Genomic DNA, 17,766 nt, shown 5'->3' with positions numbered 1-17,766 from the left:
CCATTTTGTTTCGTAAGGTCTAGACTTTCAATAGCTTTTATTCTTTACCCAGTTGCAGTGGGACTAGCTACAGCATACTTATTTTCCCGTTGCAGACTAGAGTAGCATGACACAAACTGATTTATAGCTCCCACAATTCAAGAAGGGATGTGGAAAACTCAATATACCAGTAATCATCTGATCTATGGAAAGAATCTGCTAAACACCTTGAATCCCAGGAGGATTAGAGAAGAATATGGGACAACATCAAGGGGAGAAGAGATATCAGATAAGGAGACAAAACTCACAAAAGAGAAGGATTTATAATACTGTCGTGAAAGCTTGAACAGCGCACAGTAAATCACGCCCTGAGCCCTGCTCTGAACGAGGAGAGAACAACCAAAGCTCTGCACAGACAAGCCAGCACTGTCTGTCCTGCACGCTAAGTCAGGGATCCTGCGGGGAAACCCCCCTGCAACGGTATAATTGAACTCCGGCCTCGTGGCCTCGAACAGGCAGGCCAAAAATAACCTCCTCCTGGGAATTTTCTCTTTCAAACTTCAGAAGGCTTGATCTGAAACTTCTGCTTTCTTTCAGTATTGTCGTATCAGGTTTCCTTTGTTAGCCTGCATTAACATTAAATCCCTGTAAGCCTGTTTTATACTTCTCGACTAATTTGATTGTGCGGTTGTATTAACCAGAATCATCTATTTAAATCGCAGGGTATTTTGCTGAACATCCAGCACGGGCAACAGCACAAGGGCTCCGTAAACCCCTGGCGCTGGCTCCGTGGGGAGCAGGGAGGACGACATACCTGCACTTGTGGCACTGGTACACGTTTTCGCCGCAGTTCCCGCACACCCCCGGGTTGGCTGGGACGGACGCGCTACACCGGGGGCACTGCAGGGTCTCCGTGGAAGCCTGGTAATTCTCATAGAAATCCGCAAATTCAATCATCAGGTTCGAAGCCACAATGGGCAGCGGCAAATCAATCTTCACCTCCGTCTGGCCTGGGGTCAGCTGGACTTTTTTAGCTTTGTGCCAACGAGCCGGCCTGGGAAAAGGCAAGAAAGCGGCACGGTTTTTCAGCGGGGAAGTACCCTCCCTGCTCACGTACGAAGAGAAGCCAAACGCAACCGTCTCGGCTCCAAATCTACTTTAAATGGGATGAATGGAGAGCAGTTCTAGGATTCGTTTCCTTAGCTTCTGTATTGACATGATATGTAGCCAGAAATACATTTTAAGCCTTTATCCTCTTCATAGAGAGAGACTGTTTAGGATTAAAGAGCTGTTGATGCCTCATGGAAAAACTTTAATTCTACAGACATTTTCTAGGGATTTTCACCTCCATTTTTTTATTAGTAAAGACATTTGCATGAAAACAGGATATTTATTTCTAAAGATCTCATCTGCTCCCACTGCTTATTCTCAACCTGAAGTCAGAATCCTCTCTTTGTGACATCATAATCCTCTCCACAGCAGCCACTTGTGATGTCACACAGGATTAAGACTTCAAATAAGCAATAAGCGGCAGGCACAGATTAATCCCTAAGCCAAAGAGATCTGATTCTGGTGAGAACATCTCAAGAAGTCAGAAGGGAAAGCATATAAGCAGAACTGGCTCCAGACTGAGCAATGTACTGAAAAGGAGCCATTTTTCACAGGTAAAGCAGCTGCTGAGAGTTAGGCCACCCAACTTCTAAGTTTAATTCTACTATATGGCTTCAAACAACTAATGTTAACGCTTCCTGCATTTCTGGCCACGCTGCAAGGTCCAAATCCCTTCCAGAGTCAAACTTCCCAGGACGTGCTCTTGGTATTAATACTCGTTTCCACACAATTAAGTTAGGGGCTCAGAACCGAGCCTGCACAAAGTTTGCACACACGAACTTCACAGGCGTATTTCAAGCTCTAGGTGAAATTCGGATCTTTTCTTCGACAATTTATTGAGGAGATTCAGAACCAGCCCACCCGAGGTGGGCTGACAATGACGAGTAACAGTCTAAGGAACGTTCACTAAACCAAGCAGCCAGGCACCTCAGTAGAAATCGTCAAGTCCAATTCAGAGACTTGCACACAAAACCCACGGCCGAACGTACTTGTTTTTCAGCTCCACTATGGCTTGCACCGTCCTGTTGTTGTAATAGAGGTTGATGGTTCGGACCATTTTGGTGCGTTTCAGGTCTCCTATCTTCACCGTCACTTTGCTGATGGTGTGGCTGCCGATGAGTTTCACCACTTGCTGGGTGGTGGTATAGCGCGTGTCCACTTTGATGGAGGAAAGCTTGATGTACTGGAAAGACACAAACAAGGACACACTGCCTATACGATTACATCCCCAAAACCTCAGAAACACAGCAAAGCACACTGCTGTAAATGGTTGGGACCCCTGAAACTGGAAAGGGTTGAAGAACAGCAGTTACTTACACAGAAGGGCACCTCTGGATTGTTGCAGACAAGGCAAGGATCGCTCTCCAGGTAATAGCCATCAAATTCCACCAGCCCAGACAGCGTGCTGGAATGAGGGGAAGAACACTGACATACGTACTTTGGCATTCACTGTGTTTTAAACGCAAACCATTCAATCGGAATAGTCCTCCTAATTGGACCTAATATTTCGTAACGTTTACCAAAAATGAAAGCAAAAAAAGCCAAAGCCAAACTACTGCTGATAGCGCACAGAACGGCACGTTTTTCAGATGGCAGAAAGGAATCTGCTATTCTCCCAAGACCAGCTGCAGCAAGCATGCAATCTCAGTAGGGGTCCTTCCTCCACCACGAGTTGATTAGAAGAATTGTGTATTCCTCTGTGGATCACAGCTCTGTGCTGAAAAGCTCTTTAGCGAAACGGATCAAAGTCAGAAGTAACTCACTTGTAAATGTTGGAGTTAGGATGGTTGGTAAGAATGTGGTTTTGAGTCCGGAGGATCTCCACGGCCTTTTGGGAGTATTCCTTCAACTGAAATACAATTAGGAAAATTCTGTCTTCTCAACAGTTTTTTTAATTGCTAAAAGACATAAAGATTTCTCATCTTGTGGCGTTCCAGGTCCCTCAGAAGATGCATGCACTGCACCCACAGGAATTTATGTGGTTAAATCATCACCCAGGAATGTAATAGACCCTAAAATGAGACTTTTACCACAATAACAGTGCTATTCATCAGCCAATCACTGCAAATGTCTGCCAAGATTCATAAGGCATTCCTAGCTCTTTAAATGTACACATGCAAGTATCAGTGCATCTGAACTATTTGTTCTCAAGCCCACTGGTCCCCTAAGAAATCGTACCACTTCCTTTGTTCAAAAGTCGTGGTTACAAAAGATTTCTACGAGTGAAAATACCAAAAACCTATAAATTAGAGCTAGCAGATAAATTTCTTTTTCCCACAAAGGCTTCCTGTGGCAAAGTAGTTTTCTTCTAAATAAAACAACGCCCCACCCTCGCAAAAAAAAAACCCAAAACAGTGAAACAAATAAAAATTGGGGAGCACAGATTTTTAAGGATCCTGCCGCCTTTTTTAACATTCAAGTTTTAGGGACGAAAAAAATTTCCACCAGAAGCTCTTTTGACAGAAAACTTGTCCCAGCTGTACCATAAAAGAGCACTAACATCATTCACAGGACGCAGCAGGACTTGGGGTGCTGCACCTCCTTTTCAGAACAACACCGTACCTTTTTCTCAGTCTGCTGTGTTTTCAGAGAGAAGTATCCCAGGAGATCTACAAACTGGGCAGCCTTTCTTCCATAGGCTGGAAGTTCTGGCCAGATCGACCACATGAGATCCAACAGTAATTCCTGCTGAGACTTGTTAGAGTTCCTGTTGAATGGTTTACATATCAGTTAGGCCTCTAAAGTCAGCTATATAGACTGCAAGGCACACAATCTTGCTCAAAAGGCAAATACATGCTACAGTTCACCAAATTTGGAAACTATTATGCTGCTATACATCAGCCTTCACAGAGTTAAATCTCACTGCTTCTTGCCACCAGCTGTTTTCTAGCACTCTCTGAAAGGAAAGCAGCTGTCTTGTAACACCCAAACAGAGTTCTGAAGGAGTTCAGCCCCCTGAAGTGTGCTTTTCCCTACCTAACTCCCAACTTTTTAACTGTGGAAGTCTGCATCTGCCTCAAATTCACTTGCCCACAAACACCTACTCCCACAGGCGTCAGCAGCCAGATTCTGCAGACAGAAATGAAATGCTCCTTGCAGATCATAACTCAAGTTGATCAGTAATGAGTAAGTCACAACTTCTACCTCCAGCCCCAATAACGCAAAATAGCGCGAGCAATTCAAGCGGACGCAATCGTCTGCAAGCTCCAGTGTCCTTCAGGACAGAGGCTCCAGCGTGAACTCCTGCACAAGGGCAGAGCTCCCCGTGAGGGAGCTGAGACTGGCCAAGGACAGCCAGGTCAGAGGCTCCCTCCCAGCTCACCTGTAGATGTGGAGCGCGAGGCAGTGGGCCTGCCACCTCACCGAGGACGAATTGGACTCCAGCAAGAAGCAACGCAGGAACTGAATGAGGGTCTCCTTGTCAGCAAACTTGTTCAGCTGGTTCACCAGAGCTGTACACAGCTGATCTTCCTGACTGCCCGAACTCTCGCCTAGGGGACACCGGGTGGGGCACAAGAAAGACTTAAAAAAGCAGAGGAATGGAGTATCTCACAGGCAGGACAGTTTCCTGTTTTGTAGATCACAGAGTGAGGATAATGCGGACAAATTACTGTGTTTCAGGCAACAGGCAAGTTTAACGTTCCTTTCTTTTTCCAAAAATATAACCTAGTACTCCTGACTAACACAGATGAAAACTGCTGGAAAACTTACCAGTAAGGATGTGAGAAATGTGCTACACATCCTGATAAAAAGAAAAGGAAGAACCATGGGGCAGTGAGAAGACTCGCAGAGAATCATCTGATAGAGAAAGCCAAAATGGTTCCTTGAAGAAAAGCCAAAAGGGAATTTATGCCCATGACTTTTATAGGAAAGCTTAATTACTTTCCCAGGATTCTGGATAACCATTAAGCAGCAGCCCTGGCTCCAACAGCTTGCAAGTCAGACAGAGGAAACAAGTCTGAACAGAATCATTGAAGAGCAGAGCTAACTGGGTGTGCACCTCCAGTACCCGCTTTAACCCCCATGAGCATTTCGACCTCCTACAACCCAGGACAGGCAAGTCAGGCGGAAGCTACTTCATCACTAGAACAGGTAAGTTCCACTGGACAACTTAAAGCCCACTCAAGTTAATAAATACTCACAGTGGGTTTGGGATATACCCAGCACTTAATTCCAGCCCCAACTCTCAGGGCCTACTGCTTCATCTTTGCCCCTCTCCAACCTACTAAAACTGCTCTTCTCTCCTAACTGCTGCTGCAGGCTGCAAGTGCCCTGGCCACGATCCACAACCCTTTCACAGCAGTGGCATTTATCACAACGAGAAGCAAGCAGTTCTCTCTAAATAGAATAGGAAAGGCTGAGAGGAGCAGGCTTCATCCCTAAAACCACCACAGAAGAGGGCACAGCTGCAGCTCACCCTCTCGCTCCTTTTCCTTTTCTTCCTTCTTGCTCTTTTTAGTGGAGGATTTGCTCTGTGTTGCTGGCTGCCCAGAGCCTGACGCTGCAGGAGCAGAGGTGGAAGAGGTGCTTGATGATCCAGAGGATGAAGCCACAGACAGCACTTTACTGCCACACAGAGCACAAGACAGCAGCTGCAGGAGAACTGGCGACACTCCTTCATCTACTAGGAAGCTGACTTGAAGGAGGAAATAGAGAACCGCTGCAGAGGAAAAAAGAAAACTTTTGAAGCCTGAATTTAAAACAAAAACAAAACAAACCCAAAACCAACCCACAACAAGCCGAAAACCCCCCAACCTAAACCACAAAACCCTTTGAACATGACAAGGACCATCTCATAAACTCAGAACCTTCCTGTCCCTGCACTACAGGAGCATAATGTTTGGGTACACCAAGGTAAAGTGTTTCATCCCAAACTACACACTGGAACAACAGTGGTGCAAGCAAGAGAACAGATCCCCTATTCATGTTCTTGTAAGTTATCCATGACACCGTAGTGCGCCCTTTAGCTGAGGAACAGACACAATTAGAGCACTGCAATCATTAGTACGGGCAGCAGTTCAGGCCTGCTCCAAACTCTCAGCTGTGTCCCCCCTTCCCCTCTGCTGAGCTTCCCCATCTGAGAAGTCTTGATTCAAATCACGAGATGCAACGCGTCCCCTCCGCTCCCTCAAATACTCTCAGAGAAAGAACTCACAGTCATCTTTAATGCAGAATTTCTGCCAGTTTACTGTTCGCTGTGTGGCGATCTCTGCACAAGCCTTTAAATGTTCCATCTGAAAGGCACAACGGGACAGGATTAAAGACCGTGGCAGTATTCCTCTTACTGACATCTTACACAAATACAACACACACTTTTCCTACTGGTAGGCTTTTCCTTACCAAGCTGATCAACGTATCGTACTGCAGGGCAGAGCCTGAACTTGCCGTCACCACGCTGGCACGCAGGAAAATGCCTTGCTCTTCCAGGAGCTTTTTGATTCCGCGAACGTGGGAGTCCAACGTGTGAAGGTCTCTGAGCTGGCGGTACTTATCCTTGGATCCGCAGATGAAGAGCAAAAGCTTGCGGACTTGGCGGCGCACGAATGGAGTCTGCTGGATCATCAGGTACTAGACAAAGAAAAGCCGACAACATCAGCATTGTGAACTCACCAGCAGGTAGCCTGCGCCAACAAAAACACGGTGTGTTTTCTTACAAAAGAAAAGATATGGAAGATGCATTCATGAATCTGTCAGCTTTAAGGTACTGGAAAGTCACCTGTAAGTCACAGGCAGAAGAAACACTGCCCAGCAACACTGCAGCATCCTGAGCTGTGCAACTGTGAAACCGTTTATGAAAACTATTTTTGTCATCTATTACCTCAAATAAAAAGCTAGTCAAGCCTAATTAAGAAATCCTACCCCCTACGTGTGCATATGTAAGATAACTTGTTATCTCAAGCAGGAAGCTACTCAGCCAAAGGAACTGGAAAGATATACTCCAAATATCTTACTGATTTCTTTTGTAAGGACTAAGTTAAGTACCAACAGCCGAGCACGGTGTTACACTTTACCATCTCAGAGAAGGATTTATATTCAAGTTTTCTGGCAGCAAACACTGAGTTACAGAAAATAATAGCAATTTTATTTGTTGTGTATGCTTTCCTACAGATTCCTTTCCTACAGATTCCTGTTCAAGCAGGAATAAAACAAAACCAGCAGTTCACCTTCTTTCAAGGGGGATTAAAAATCAGAGATGGAGCTGAGATCAGTTCTGCAAAAGCTCGTCTCTCCCATGAAAGGGAACGTTACCGGAATTGGTTTTGGTAAAATCCGTAGGTGTATCAAGTTCTCACTTACCTCAGACAAAAAGTAGAACCAGGAGTGATCAAAGATGGGAGGTGGGATGCGGGAGTTTGTGTCTGCAATCTTCTTGATCTGATAGGGCAGCCGCAGCACCATCTCTGTCAGGAGCTGAGTGTAGGCCTCAAACACATCCGCAGCATGACCCTGAAAGCAAGAGCAATCCAGCGGGCTCTGCCACTGAACACTCCCAGTGTGGCGTCGTGCCAAACTACAAGGGTGCACTTACTGATTTTCCAAACCCAAAGCTTTTCTGCACCTTTGCAGCCAGAAGAAAGGCTGCCAGCTGATACATAAAACAAGCCAACAAACCTGCACAACGACTTTAGCTAGATGGCAACCCCTGGGATGCAGTAAGCTAGTCTGCAGTAATAAAGCATTTTAACACAGGAGCTTTCAACTCAGGAGACAGTTTTTCACTGCACCTGCACACATATCAAAGCCCCCCCCTTCCCCAGCAGCATCTTAGCATAAAGGCATCACGGTGGTTGAACAGGTCTAGGATTTAGTGTGGAAATCCCCATCAACAGCCAGGCTTCCTTGCCACAGCACAGAGCGGTGGTTCAGAAATTCTGCCTGCCAAGCAAAAAGAGTTACGCGATGGAGTAGCTTCCCCTCAGGAAGATTAACACTTCAGCCAGAAACGGTGACAGCAGCTCCACAGAACCACCTGGTTTAGGAGTGCACTGATGGATACAGCGAGCTGGGCTGCTTGGAGAGAACTTGGAGCAATCCTAGTTGTAACTGTGCACTAAGGGAACGGATTTTAATCACACTACTAAGGGAACACCCAGTTCCGCAAAGATGCTTTCACCTGCTTCTGTGCAGCAGCCTTTTAATGCAGGTCATGTAAAGCCAATGGCACAGGGGAGGCCTCACCTTCACGTACTGGCGGAGGAAAAAAGGGCTCATGTCAGGTGGAGAAGAAGTAGTGTGAGGTTTCAGGAGCTGGCTGGTGGCTACAGGCTCCTCATCATTCTGCTGGCTTTTCCAGTACTCCAGCAAAGACTTCAGCACATGCAGACAGTAGTCAACGGCACCAGAGCTCAACAACGCAGCAGCAGTGGCACTAGAGATGAGGGAGGAAGACTGAAACAAAGAGGAGATGGATTACTAAAGCACCTGAGAACCACCGTGTCGGAAGAGCAAGGGAAGCTGTGAGAATCAGGCAGCAGTTGCTGACAGTATGACTAAGAGAGCAGGTTTCTATGAAACTTTACAGGCAGCTTTTAAGTTTGGGGTTTGTTTGAGGTTGGGGTTTTTGGGTTTTTTGTGTTTATGAAAAGCAACTCAAATATTTACAGAGACTCTTTTGAACAAGCGCTTAGTAAAGGAAAACAAATAAAATCTCCTCTTAAGTCTAATCTCCCCTCGACACATGTGCCAGAGGCCACTCTGCTATGGATTAGACGACTAGGGCTTTTTTCCTTCTTTTTTTTTTTTTCCCCCTCCTTTTTTTTTTATTTTTTTTTTTTTTTTTTAAAGTTGGGATTTCTATTTGTTTATCTGGGATTTGGCCACTGGGCGTGAATCCTGGTAGAGAAAGAGTCCCTGTTGCAGATGCCGCTCAGAGGCTTTGCTCCACCCAGGTATTGCTCCACCTGCATTCTGCAAGACGATGAGCTTTGATTTCTGTGGGAAGCTCAAGTGAATAACAAAGGCTGGAGAAAAAGCTACTGTAAATAAAACTATTAAAGCAGCCCTGTAAATCCAAACAAACCCCACAGCTCATAAGCTCATTAAAATTTGATGCAGTTCAGACTAAATTTTTTAACCTCTATGCTTTTTTATTAATCTCCTTCCCACCACACATACTGCTTTTTATGCCTTATTACTGTACCTTTTAGCAACAAATATCTAAGGAATCCTCTTAGCGACTTTTACGTTGACACAGCAGCATATTGCTTTCCAATAATCACATTACAAATCCTCTTTAACCCCTTCAGCACCAGTAAGATGCAAGGAAAAAATCTGCTACACCGTTTTAAATAACATCGTTAATGTACTGCCCTTAGCTCAGTCAGAAACCGGGCACAAAACAAGTGAATCCAGTCGCCTTTACATGCTGGTTTCCTCCATTCTGAGTTTCAGCAAAGGTCTTTTTTCACAAGAGCCAAGTAACTTTACAGAGTCCTTGTCATTTTCTCCAAAGCACGTTTAACTGTTTTTCAGATTTACACCAGCTATTTCAGCTAGCAGCTTTTAGACCATTTTCGATGACCAAAAGCCCCCCAACCACATCATTCCCCTGACAAACCAATTTGAAGAATGTACCTCACAAATGGAAGACTTGGATCCTGATTTAGTTCTGGACATGAACACACTAAGCAGCCTCATTACCACCAAGTGCACTTCATTCACAGGAGAGCGTTCATTTTTCTTAGACACATCCTGCAGGGAGAGAGCTTGCTTACTTACAGAGCTCAGCGCAATGTCCTAAGCGTCTAAATTTCAGTGCTCTGATCCTCATGAAGCATTTCTAATTTAAGCTCGAGCAGTAATACTAAAAAAGCAGCACAAATTCCTCAATATAAGGGTAGACAGTGGCCTGGATGCCAGAGAACAGTATCACACAAATGAAAAGCTATATATATCAATTATGCATTACTGATCATGTCTGTTTTAAGAGCTTAATTCAAGCAAAACAAATTTCCATGCTCATTTGTGGATGCCAGAACCAGGAAACCGTGAGAGTTACACTCATGTCGTTTTCTACCTTATGTGAAGTGAGCCAAGAGACATAAACTGCCTGAACACAGCCACACAGCAATGTGTTTCTATGACTCCCATGCATCTAATTCCTCCACGGAAAGACACCCTGTCTAGAAGGAGCAAATCGAGAGTGTGTGCACATACTACAGCTGACCTTTTTGTCCATGCACAGTTCTGCAATCAGTTGGGACAGAAGGTTATCTAAAGCTCCTTTATCTTTCTCGTCATCTCCATCTAGGTCTGTTGTGAGCATCAAAATAACCTGGCAACAGAAGTCAGATAATTAACAGAAGGCAGGTTCCATGTTTTCAAGATAAATACAGATTATCTTTCACAAAACATGGCAGATTTCATCTCGATTAATCTACGTTCTTTCCTGCCTGTGCTGTCACAGCCCAATATGAACGTTCAGTATAAACCCAAAAGACCCTCCCAAATACATCGGGGTTCAAGGATTTTAGCCCTCAGGCTCCGGAGCCAGCTGTAACACCACACTGAGAAGGGTACAAGTCTAGCAAAACTCTAGGGTAAGGAAAGCTGTGCAACAGATCGAACAGTTTAGAGACGGACTCACACACCATGACCAGGCAGGAAAGAGAAAAGCACATGCAACCAGAAAGCTGGCAGCAGTAGTGATTAACTGTTTGATTAAGGCTTAACTTCTGAGCGCTCCTCACTCACCTGCATATAAGGAATGGCCCGGACTCCTCCAACATTCCTCAGCTGAGGTAAGTTTTGCAGCAGCCTCTCCAGCAACATCAGTCGGACCATGTGCAGCCTGGGAAGTCAGAAGCCAGGAATCAGACACGAAGCACTTCAGATCCACCACAAGAAATATCGGACCCAGCAGGATCACCCACAGAGCGCCACGATTTACCACACAAGTTCAGAGCATGAGGAAATCTTAAGGTCATCAAATCCCCCCAGACAGGAGCGGACTCCCTCAGACTTCACAGTCAAGCAACGTCAAAGATGTAGAGCAACTCTGACAATGGATGTGGTTATTCACTTCAGAACTACACTGCCTAGCACGACCACCTGCAGAATTCAACTGCCTAGAAACAGACACTACAGATCAGTTCCAAACTGCACTGCAAAAATGACTGAGCATCTGTTCCCACAGAATGAAAAGCTGCAGATCTTTCTCAAAGTGCCTAGCGCTCTTGCACGTACTTTTTTCCTAACGCTGAATTTCACAAGCTTCCAAGCTGTAGATTTCAGCGATTCCTCAGTTTACCAGACTCAGGCAGGATTTTTTCATCACTTCATACAAGCAGCAGTTTTGTGGGATGCACATTAGGTGTGTGCAACACGTTACATGGTGAATGCACAGAGGGAGGCATTTTGCAACGGCAGTTTGTTCTATTCTGTGTTTTTGACTTTGGATTTTTACAGCTCAACAGAGTCACAAATCATACGCCACACATGTCAGCACCTACAGTCCGCTCCTCACTCAACAACGGCGCTGCAGACCAGATGTGCTATTCTGGAAGAGGAAAACAAAGCCCCTTGCCTGTTGCTGGTGTGGACGTCTCCCTCTGCCTCCCCTTCCCCTTCTGAACCGTCTCCCTCTTGCTGGCCCGTGGTAGTGCTGATAGCGCCTGTGCTCGAGCTGACGCTGCCTGGTCCAGCAGGGTGGCCCTCAGCTGTCGTGTCCCCATAGGCACTACTACGGCCAGATACTGAAAAAGAAAAACAAAAAAAGGGAAAGACAAAGTCAGCACAATTCAACAGGCATCCTGCCTGCTTCCTAGCAACCGACACAGCTGAACTTTGGAATTACAGTTCTAAGGAGACGGTGTCTTTGGTCACCTTCATGAAGCTAGAAGAGAGTCATTTCTACAGATGCAACTTAACAGTCTTTTGTCTGCCAGCCTCATCTTGGTGGCCCAGACTGAATCGGTTCCACAGCAGTAATTTAAACTCAGTCAGAAGAGGCGTGGATGGGCAGCTTGGACATAATTTTTTTGTAATAAAAGGCTGTGATTATTTTACCGGGGTATCAGTCCCAAGCAAAAAAAGAGAGAAATTAATTCTATCTCATCCAAACTTATTCAGCAGCATAGTGAACTCTTTCACTCTTGTGCTAGACTGCTGCATTCTGTTATTACAGGCCAGCAAAAACTACTGCAGATTCCACACTTCTGGAGAACTACAAAAAGCGAGCAAACATCCAGCCTGTACGGCGTTTTGGCAGCAACCGTGAAATGATGCATGGCACCATGGATTTGGAACAGAGATTTCATCTTTGCCAGTGATTAACCACCCCCTCTCACTTTGGTAAAGTCCCCTGACGGTAGAAAACAGGTGTACAGATGCTGGTGCAGCAGGAGACACTTACCGCTGTGCTCACCAGCTACGGAGTCCACCGCGCTGCCACCGCTCTCGGAGCCCACGCTCCCACCATGGTCTGCAGGCGAAGTCCGAAGCGTTGAGCCATCCGTTGCAGCTGTGCTGCCTTCATCATCAGACGCTGGAGCTAAGAGAATAAAGAGAGCTGTTACAAGTAAAAACACTGCCTTGATATAATTTCAGAAGATGCACATGCTACAAAAGAAACACCACAAATGCTTGTCTTTGGGTTTTGTGTCAATTTTCAACTACAAATCAAGACGGAACTTAGAAGCGTCCATCAGTACATTTAAGCCTGCTAAAAGCAGTGGAGGGAAGATATCCTGAGAAGGAAACCTTCTCATCAAATAGACAATCATGCAAGTTACTTGAAGAACAATGTCTTATTTTTTATAAATGCAAAGGAAATACAGTATCTGGTTAGTTTTGTCTGTTTTATTTTAAGGAGAGGAAATGACTTCCTCAGAAGCCTACAATTAAAGTCCATCAAAGCAGGAAAAGGCCATAAATACACTATCAAAAATACATGAAGTCAACACTAATAATCGGTTCTTCCAAACCGTATCTACAAACAACTTTTAAGTCACTATTTAGGTTAAAATGAAAAAAAGCATGATTCCTAGCAGTGAACAGTTACCTGATGCTGTTGTATCTGAGAGTGTTCCGGCATCAAGTGAAGAAGAACTGGGTGCTTGGCCAGACAGTCCTAAGCTCTGAAGTCCAAGTGCACTACTACTGCTCCCTGCAAGGAGAAAAAAACCTGTAAGTATCTTTCTATGAGACAACTACATTAACCCCAGCCTCTTTCCTATGTTTTATAGTTCTATTATCTTTGCTTTGTGGTGGTAACATCAACAGCTTCTGCTTTGTTTCTTTCCCAGTTTCCTCAGACTCTATTTACCTCTTTGACTGCCCATAATGCCTGCATCTTACCTTGCTGATCTTGTTGCAGGCTCAGGGCAATAGCCAATTCCACCATTGTTTCATCATCTGCATCTGGAGGAATATCCAGCATAGGAGGGAATCCCTCTGCTCCAGCCAGAAGAGCCTCCAGGGGAGAAGGGTTCCCGTTATTCACATTTTCAGAGGTCTCCAGAACCATAGACTCAGACTATGGAGAGGAAACACAGTGAGAGCTTTCACCGAAGCACACCAGCTAGTGGAGCACTACAAACGGATTCACCGTAACCGAATTAAACTCAAGTACCTAACATACTGAAAAGGCTCCAAAAAGAAGCACTCTGGACTTACCACCATCTCGAAGTCCCCGTGATCAACTTCGCTCTGCTCCTGGCTTTCTTGTCGGATATGCTCACCATTTGCTATCCCAGAACTCTGCAGCTTGTCTTCTGCATCGTCATCGTCGTCATCATCCTTATCTCCTGAGTTACAAAGGATTGATTCACAAATGCACTCATTCCTCACATCATCACAAACAAGGTACTTAACATTGGAAAAACCCCTAAGCTATCCTCAGTTTACCCCCAGTCACTAATAATTCCTTGACAACTACATTTCACATCAATGCTCAAAAAAGCATCTCTCGGGTGGAGATCTGATCCCCTAATTGGGGTCTGCACACATCCTTATGACTGACTTACAAGGACTTGAAAATATGCACAGAAATACTACGACAGTCTGGATTACTACCCCCTAGATAAAACAATCAGCTTTCCCTATCACTGAGAGGGGAATATCTGAGAGATCTCTCCTCTTTGAATCCTGGAATATCAAAGAAGAGGTGAACATTTATTTAAAAAAAACCAAACATAAAATAGGGTTTTAGGGGGCACGAGAGAGCAAAAGAAAGAAGAAAGACCATTTTTATAACCAATTTATAAGACTACTTTATTTTCTTGTCTGTTCTGACGAGTAGGTCATGCTCATTTAAAGGCAAAGATGAATGGATCTTGCATACCCATAGGAGTATTGCTCCGAGGGGACGATGGCAAGGTGACGTGTCTCCGCTTGTTCCTTGGTCTCAGCACTCTGATCAAAGCTTGTTTGCAAGAAAAGCTCACTGCAGGATCCTAGAGGGTTAACAGTTAGTCATTAAACTTCTTAACCTTTAAGTGCTTATTCACAGTGTTTGGAAAGACAGCTAAAAACACACTTACAACTCCCTTGGTCATAATTCAAGACAGACACGTGTCACTGCCTAACTGCTAAACTCCCCGTTTCCCCTGCCAGCCATAAAGCATTGCTCCACATGCAGCACCTGACCAACATTACTAAAACACAAGGAGAGAGAAATTTCCCCTTGATTCCCTTCTGGCTGCACACCTCTATTTCGTATGTGTGCTATGTATTATCATTCTACCTCTATTTAATTCTCTCCATATTACAGAATCATTTTGGTTGGAAAAGACCTTTAAGAACATCGAGTCCAACCGTTAACCCAGCACTGCCAAGTCCCACTAAACCACGCCCCTATGCACCACGTCTACATGTCTTTTAAACACCTCCAGGGATGGTGACTCCACCACTTCCCTGGGCAGCCGGTTCCAGGGCTTGATAAACCTTTCAGTGAAGAAGTTTTCCCTAACTTCCAATCTAAACCTCCCCTGGTGCAGTGTTACACGCTGAAGCAGAGCAGAGCCGGATTACATACTGGGCAAAGTAGCATCTGCATGTAGATCTTGGATGCTGTATGGATACAATCCAGTTCACACGTGCAGTATCCATGGATAATATCCACCAAAGCATTGACTGTGGCTTCAACGTGAGTGAGACCTAAGGAGGAATACAAGTAGGACGGTAACCAACGATCTTTCCATTTCAGCACACAGAGCGAGACACTGCAGGAAGCATCTTTTGTTTGGAGACTTCGAGGCACAACATTAGAACTACAACTATATTGAAGTTTCAATCCGGTATGAGTTTACACAAAGTCTCGTCTGTCTAATGGAATACTGTGCACGCCATATACCAGCACCACTGAATATCCTCTAACACTATCCATGTGTCAAATGTGAATAATTCAATCCTCAGTCCCTTTTTACCAGCACAACACACATAATTTCGAACACAAGCATTAGAGCAGAATTACCTCAAAAAGCACCCACTGCATCATTAGCACTTTAAGCCTAATTTGGAACAAGTAATTTTCTCTGTTTACAAGCTTAAAACAGGATCCTTCAAAATACACAAGCTTCACAACAGCAAATGAAGAGCTAGCACACCTGGCAGGCAGGCAGGGGCGAGGAAGGCATTTTTGGGTTTTGATGCATGTAGCTTCCAGAAGTGGTTAACCAGCTGGGTAATAAAGGTGCAGCCATCTCCTTCAGTGTGTTTCTGGGCCTCCTGCCCTTCTTCGCTCTCTGTACAGATTAAAAACCAGCTGTCAGATGTGGGCAGGGGAAAGCACTAACCAGCAGGGTAACACCACACTCGTTTGAAACTGCTTTTGTTAGCGGCTCCGATTATCACACACCTAACAAACGTGTCACGTACAGTCCCTGTCACACCGAACCAGATACCCCAAGACATCTTCCATTATCACAACAGCAAGCTGAAGAAAATTTTAGACTTTTCTACCTGTTTCCAACTGTGGCAGCTTTGATTCTGTGTAGTGGACCAGATTGTTGGGTCTCATGATAGCAATGGATCGAGCGGTGATGACCAGCCTCTGAAACACTTCAGGATCAAGGTCCTTCCCTTCTTTGGTTGAGGAACTCAGATACTGAATGGCTTTACTTAGCAATGCTTGATCCTGTAAAGTGAGAGATAACATAGGCAAGGAAAAACAACAGCCAGCAGCACAACAAAGCAACTGAAGTACGACTGCAGGACAGATCCTGGGGAAATCCGGCACTTGCTGCTTTAACTCTTGGCCAATGTCATCTAGGAAGGACGACTAATTCTTAAAGAGTCATCCTGTAACAAAAGAAATCTGGCTCGGGAGTGGATTTTCACACTTCCTTCCCCTCAGACTTAAATGCAGAGGGAAAGGCCAGTGTATAAACATAATCACTCAGGCGGTTAGGGAAGGCTATCCGCAGGCATCCGCGCATTTACTGCAATTATGTTAGCACCTAGGCTAACCACGGCTTCCCCAGGTACTTCCCTGTCACCCTAAGCCAGATGCTTGTGGAAACAGAAACCAGAGCTATGTTTCAAGATCTTGATTTCTCTAGATTAACTGACATTACTTCCCCGCAAAATCTTCAAAAAACATGTCAAGTAGTGAAGTTCTGGTGAAACGCTAAAGCCAGCAAGGCAGGGAGCAGGAGCTAAAGTAAATGAGCCAGCAGGTTTACGCTGCATGGAGGAAGGGCGTTCCAGGGGCATGTTGCACCTCAACCACAAACTGGCAAATTACAGGAGACATTGAAATCCTTGCACCATTTACCTTGTGGTTATGGTACGCTGAGCGGCTGGTGTGCAAGCTAGCCAAGAGGCTCTTGGTTTGATGCTGGACGCTGGAAGGAGCTGGCATGGACAGCAGCATAGTAGCCAGTTCCTGAGCTGCCACCTTATTCTTCTCCTGCTCCCCAGAAGAGACAAAAACCATTCTTCAGTACACTTCCCACCGAGGTGATGCATGAGTCTGATTTCTCAGTGCACCTCCAGCTCCCTCCCCTCCTTGCACTGTGCAGGCAAGGTTCTGCCTTCCTTCAATACCGTTTTGACAGCCTCCTCAATTGATTCTTTGACACTTAAGGAACACTTCACATGTCTACAGAAGAAAAGTCCTTTTGAGATTTATGGGCTTCTACCCTGCTGTTTTCGTAAACGAGGTCACTCTACAGCACAAAAAAATCCCACCAGTGATAAATGCAAATGCCAATTGTCATTCTAAACTTGTTTCAAATGCTTTTCGCTAAGTCAACTTTCAGATCAGTGCTCCGAGCAAAACGGATGCAGCTCTCTTCTGTATCAGGCCCCCAGGGCTGCAGGAGGTGCTGCTGATCTTGCCCCTCCTCCCCCAGCTCTAAAAGCTCAAGAATGTATTCAGAAAGTTACTTGCCTTCTCGTTGACTGGTCCTACAGCAAAGCAGCTTTCCAGCGCTTCTAAAGAACTCACTACTAGCCTGAAGGGAGAAAGGAAAGCAGGCTTGAGTACAGCAACCCTTCTCTCTCCTTAACACTTCGCTTTATGCGGGCTACAGTCATGAGTAGCTCAGAGACAGCTAACGAATGCCAAGTACAAAATCAAAGCATGATAAAACCTGCCACAGGCACCATGCATATCATTTCATTGTGTTACAGACCAGAGTTAAACCTGGCTCACGCTCACAGACAAACTTAGGACTGCTTTAATAATCCACAGCTGAAAGACAGGGGCTTTTCTCTACCAAAGAGGATAAAACA

The 17,766-nt window shown here is 45.1% G+C and overlaps 1 protein-coding gene across 5 annotated transcripts in view; it reads right to left on the bottom strand.

Annotated features, from left to right (window-relative positions):
- The window catches only part of UBR4 (ubiquitin protein ligase E3 component n-recognin 4), a 79,156-nt gene that overhangs the window by 26,930 nt on the left and 34,460 nt on the right, over positions 1-17,766 (bottom strand). For 2 of the 5 annotated variants that reach the window (XM_086476301.1, XM_086476302.1), the window contains 25 exons: positions 17,423-17,486; positions 16,805-16,939; positions 15,991-16,165; positions 15,636-15,773; positions 15,065-15,186; positions 14,372-14,483; positions 13,705-13,835; positions 13,387-13,564; positions 13,091-13,195; positions 12,443-12,580; positions 11,615-11,783; positions 10,783-10,879; positions 10,256-10,363; positions 9,664-9,780; positions 8,269-8,478; positions 7,387-7,536; positions 6,430-6,657; positions 6,245-6,323; positions 5,507-5,749; positions 4,412-4,580; positions 3,652-3,796; positions 2,853-2,938; positions 2,407-2,494; positions 2,079-2,272; positions 794-1,033 (listed from right to left, as the gene is read on the bottom strand). In XM_086476301.1, coding sequence (XP_086332427.1) covers positions 794-1,033; positions 2,079-2,272; positions 2,407-2,494; positions 2,853-2,938; positions 3,652-3,796; positions 4,412-4,580; positions 5,507-5,749; positions 6,245-6,323; positions 6,430-6,657; positions 7,387-7,536; positions 8,269-8,478; positions 9,664-9,780; positions 10,256-10,363; positions 10,783-10,879; positions 11,615-11,783; positions 12,443-12,580; positions 13,091-13,195; positions 13,387-13,564; positions 13,705-13,835; positions 14,372-14,483; positions 15,065-15,186; positions 15,636-15,773; positions 15,991-16,165; positions 16,805-16,939; positions 17,423-17,486 — 3,621 coding nt within the window. Of the gene's footprint in view, positions 1-793; positions 1,034-2,078; positions 2,273-2,406; positions 2,495-2,852; positions 2,939-3,651; positions 3,797-4,411; positions 4,581-5,506; positions 5,750-6,244; positions 6,324-6,429; positions 6,658-7,386; positions 7,537-8,268; positions 8,479-9,663; positions 9,781-10,255; positions 10,364-10,782; positions 10,880-11,614; positions 11,784-12,442; positions 12,599-13,090; positions 13,196-13,386; positions 13,565-13,704; positions 13,836-14,371; positions 14,484-15,064; positions 15,187-15,635; positions 15,774-15,990; positions 16,166-16,804; positions 16,940-17,422; positions 17,487-17,766 lie in introns of all 5 variants that reach the window. The other 3 variants (XM_086476300.1, XM_086476303.1, XM_086476304.1) reach the window with 3 other exon arrangements.

The sequence above is a fragment of the Leptosomus discolor genome, chromosome 20 (assembly GCF_034619465.1).
Source record: "Leptosomus discolor isolate bLepDis1 chromosome 20, bLepDis1.hap2, whole genome shotgun sequence".
Taxonomy (NCBI): Eukaryota; Metazoa; Chordata; class Aves; order Leptosomiformes; family Leptosomidae; genus Leptosomus; species Leptosomus discolor.
This window is presented reverse-complemented; position numbering and strand designations above follow the sequence as displayed.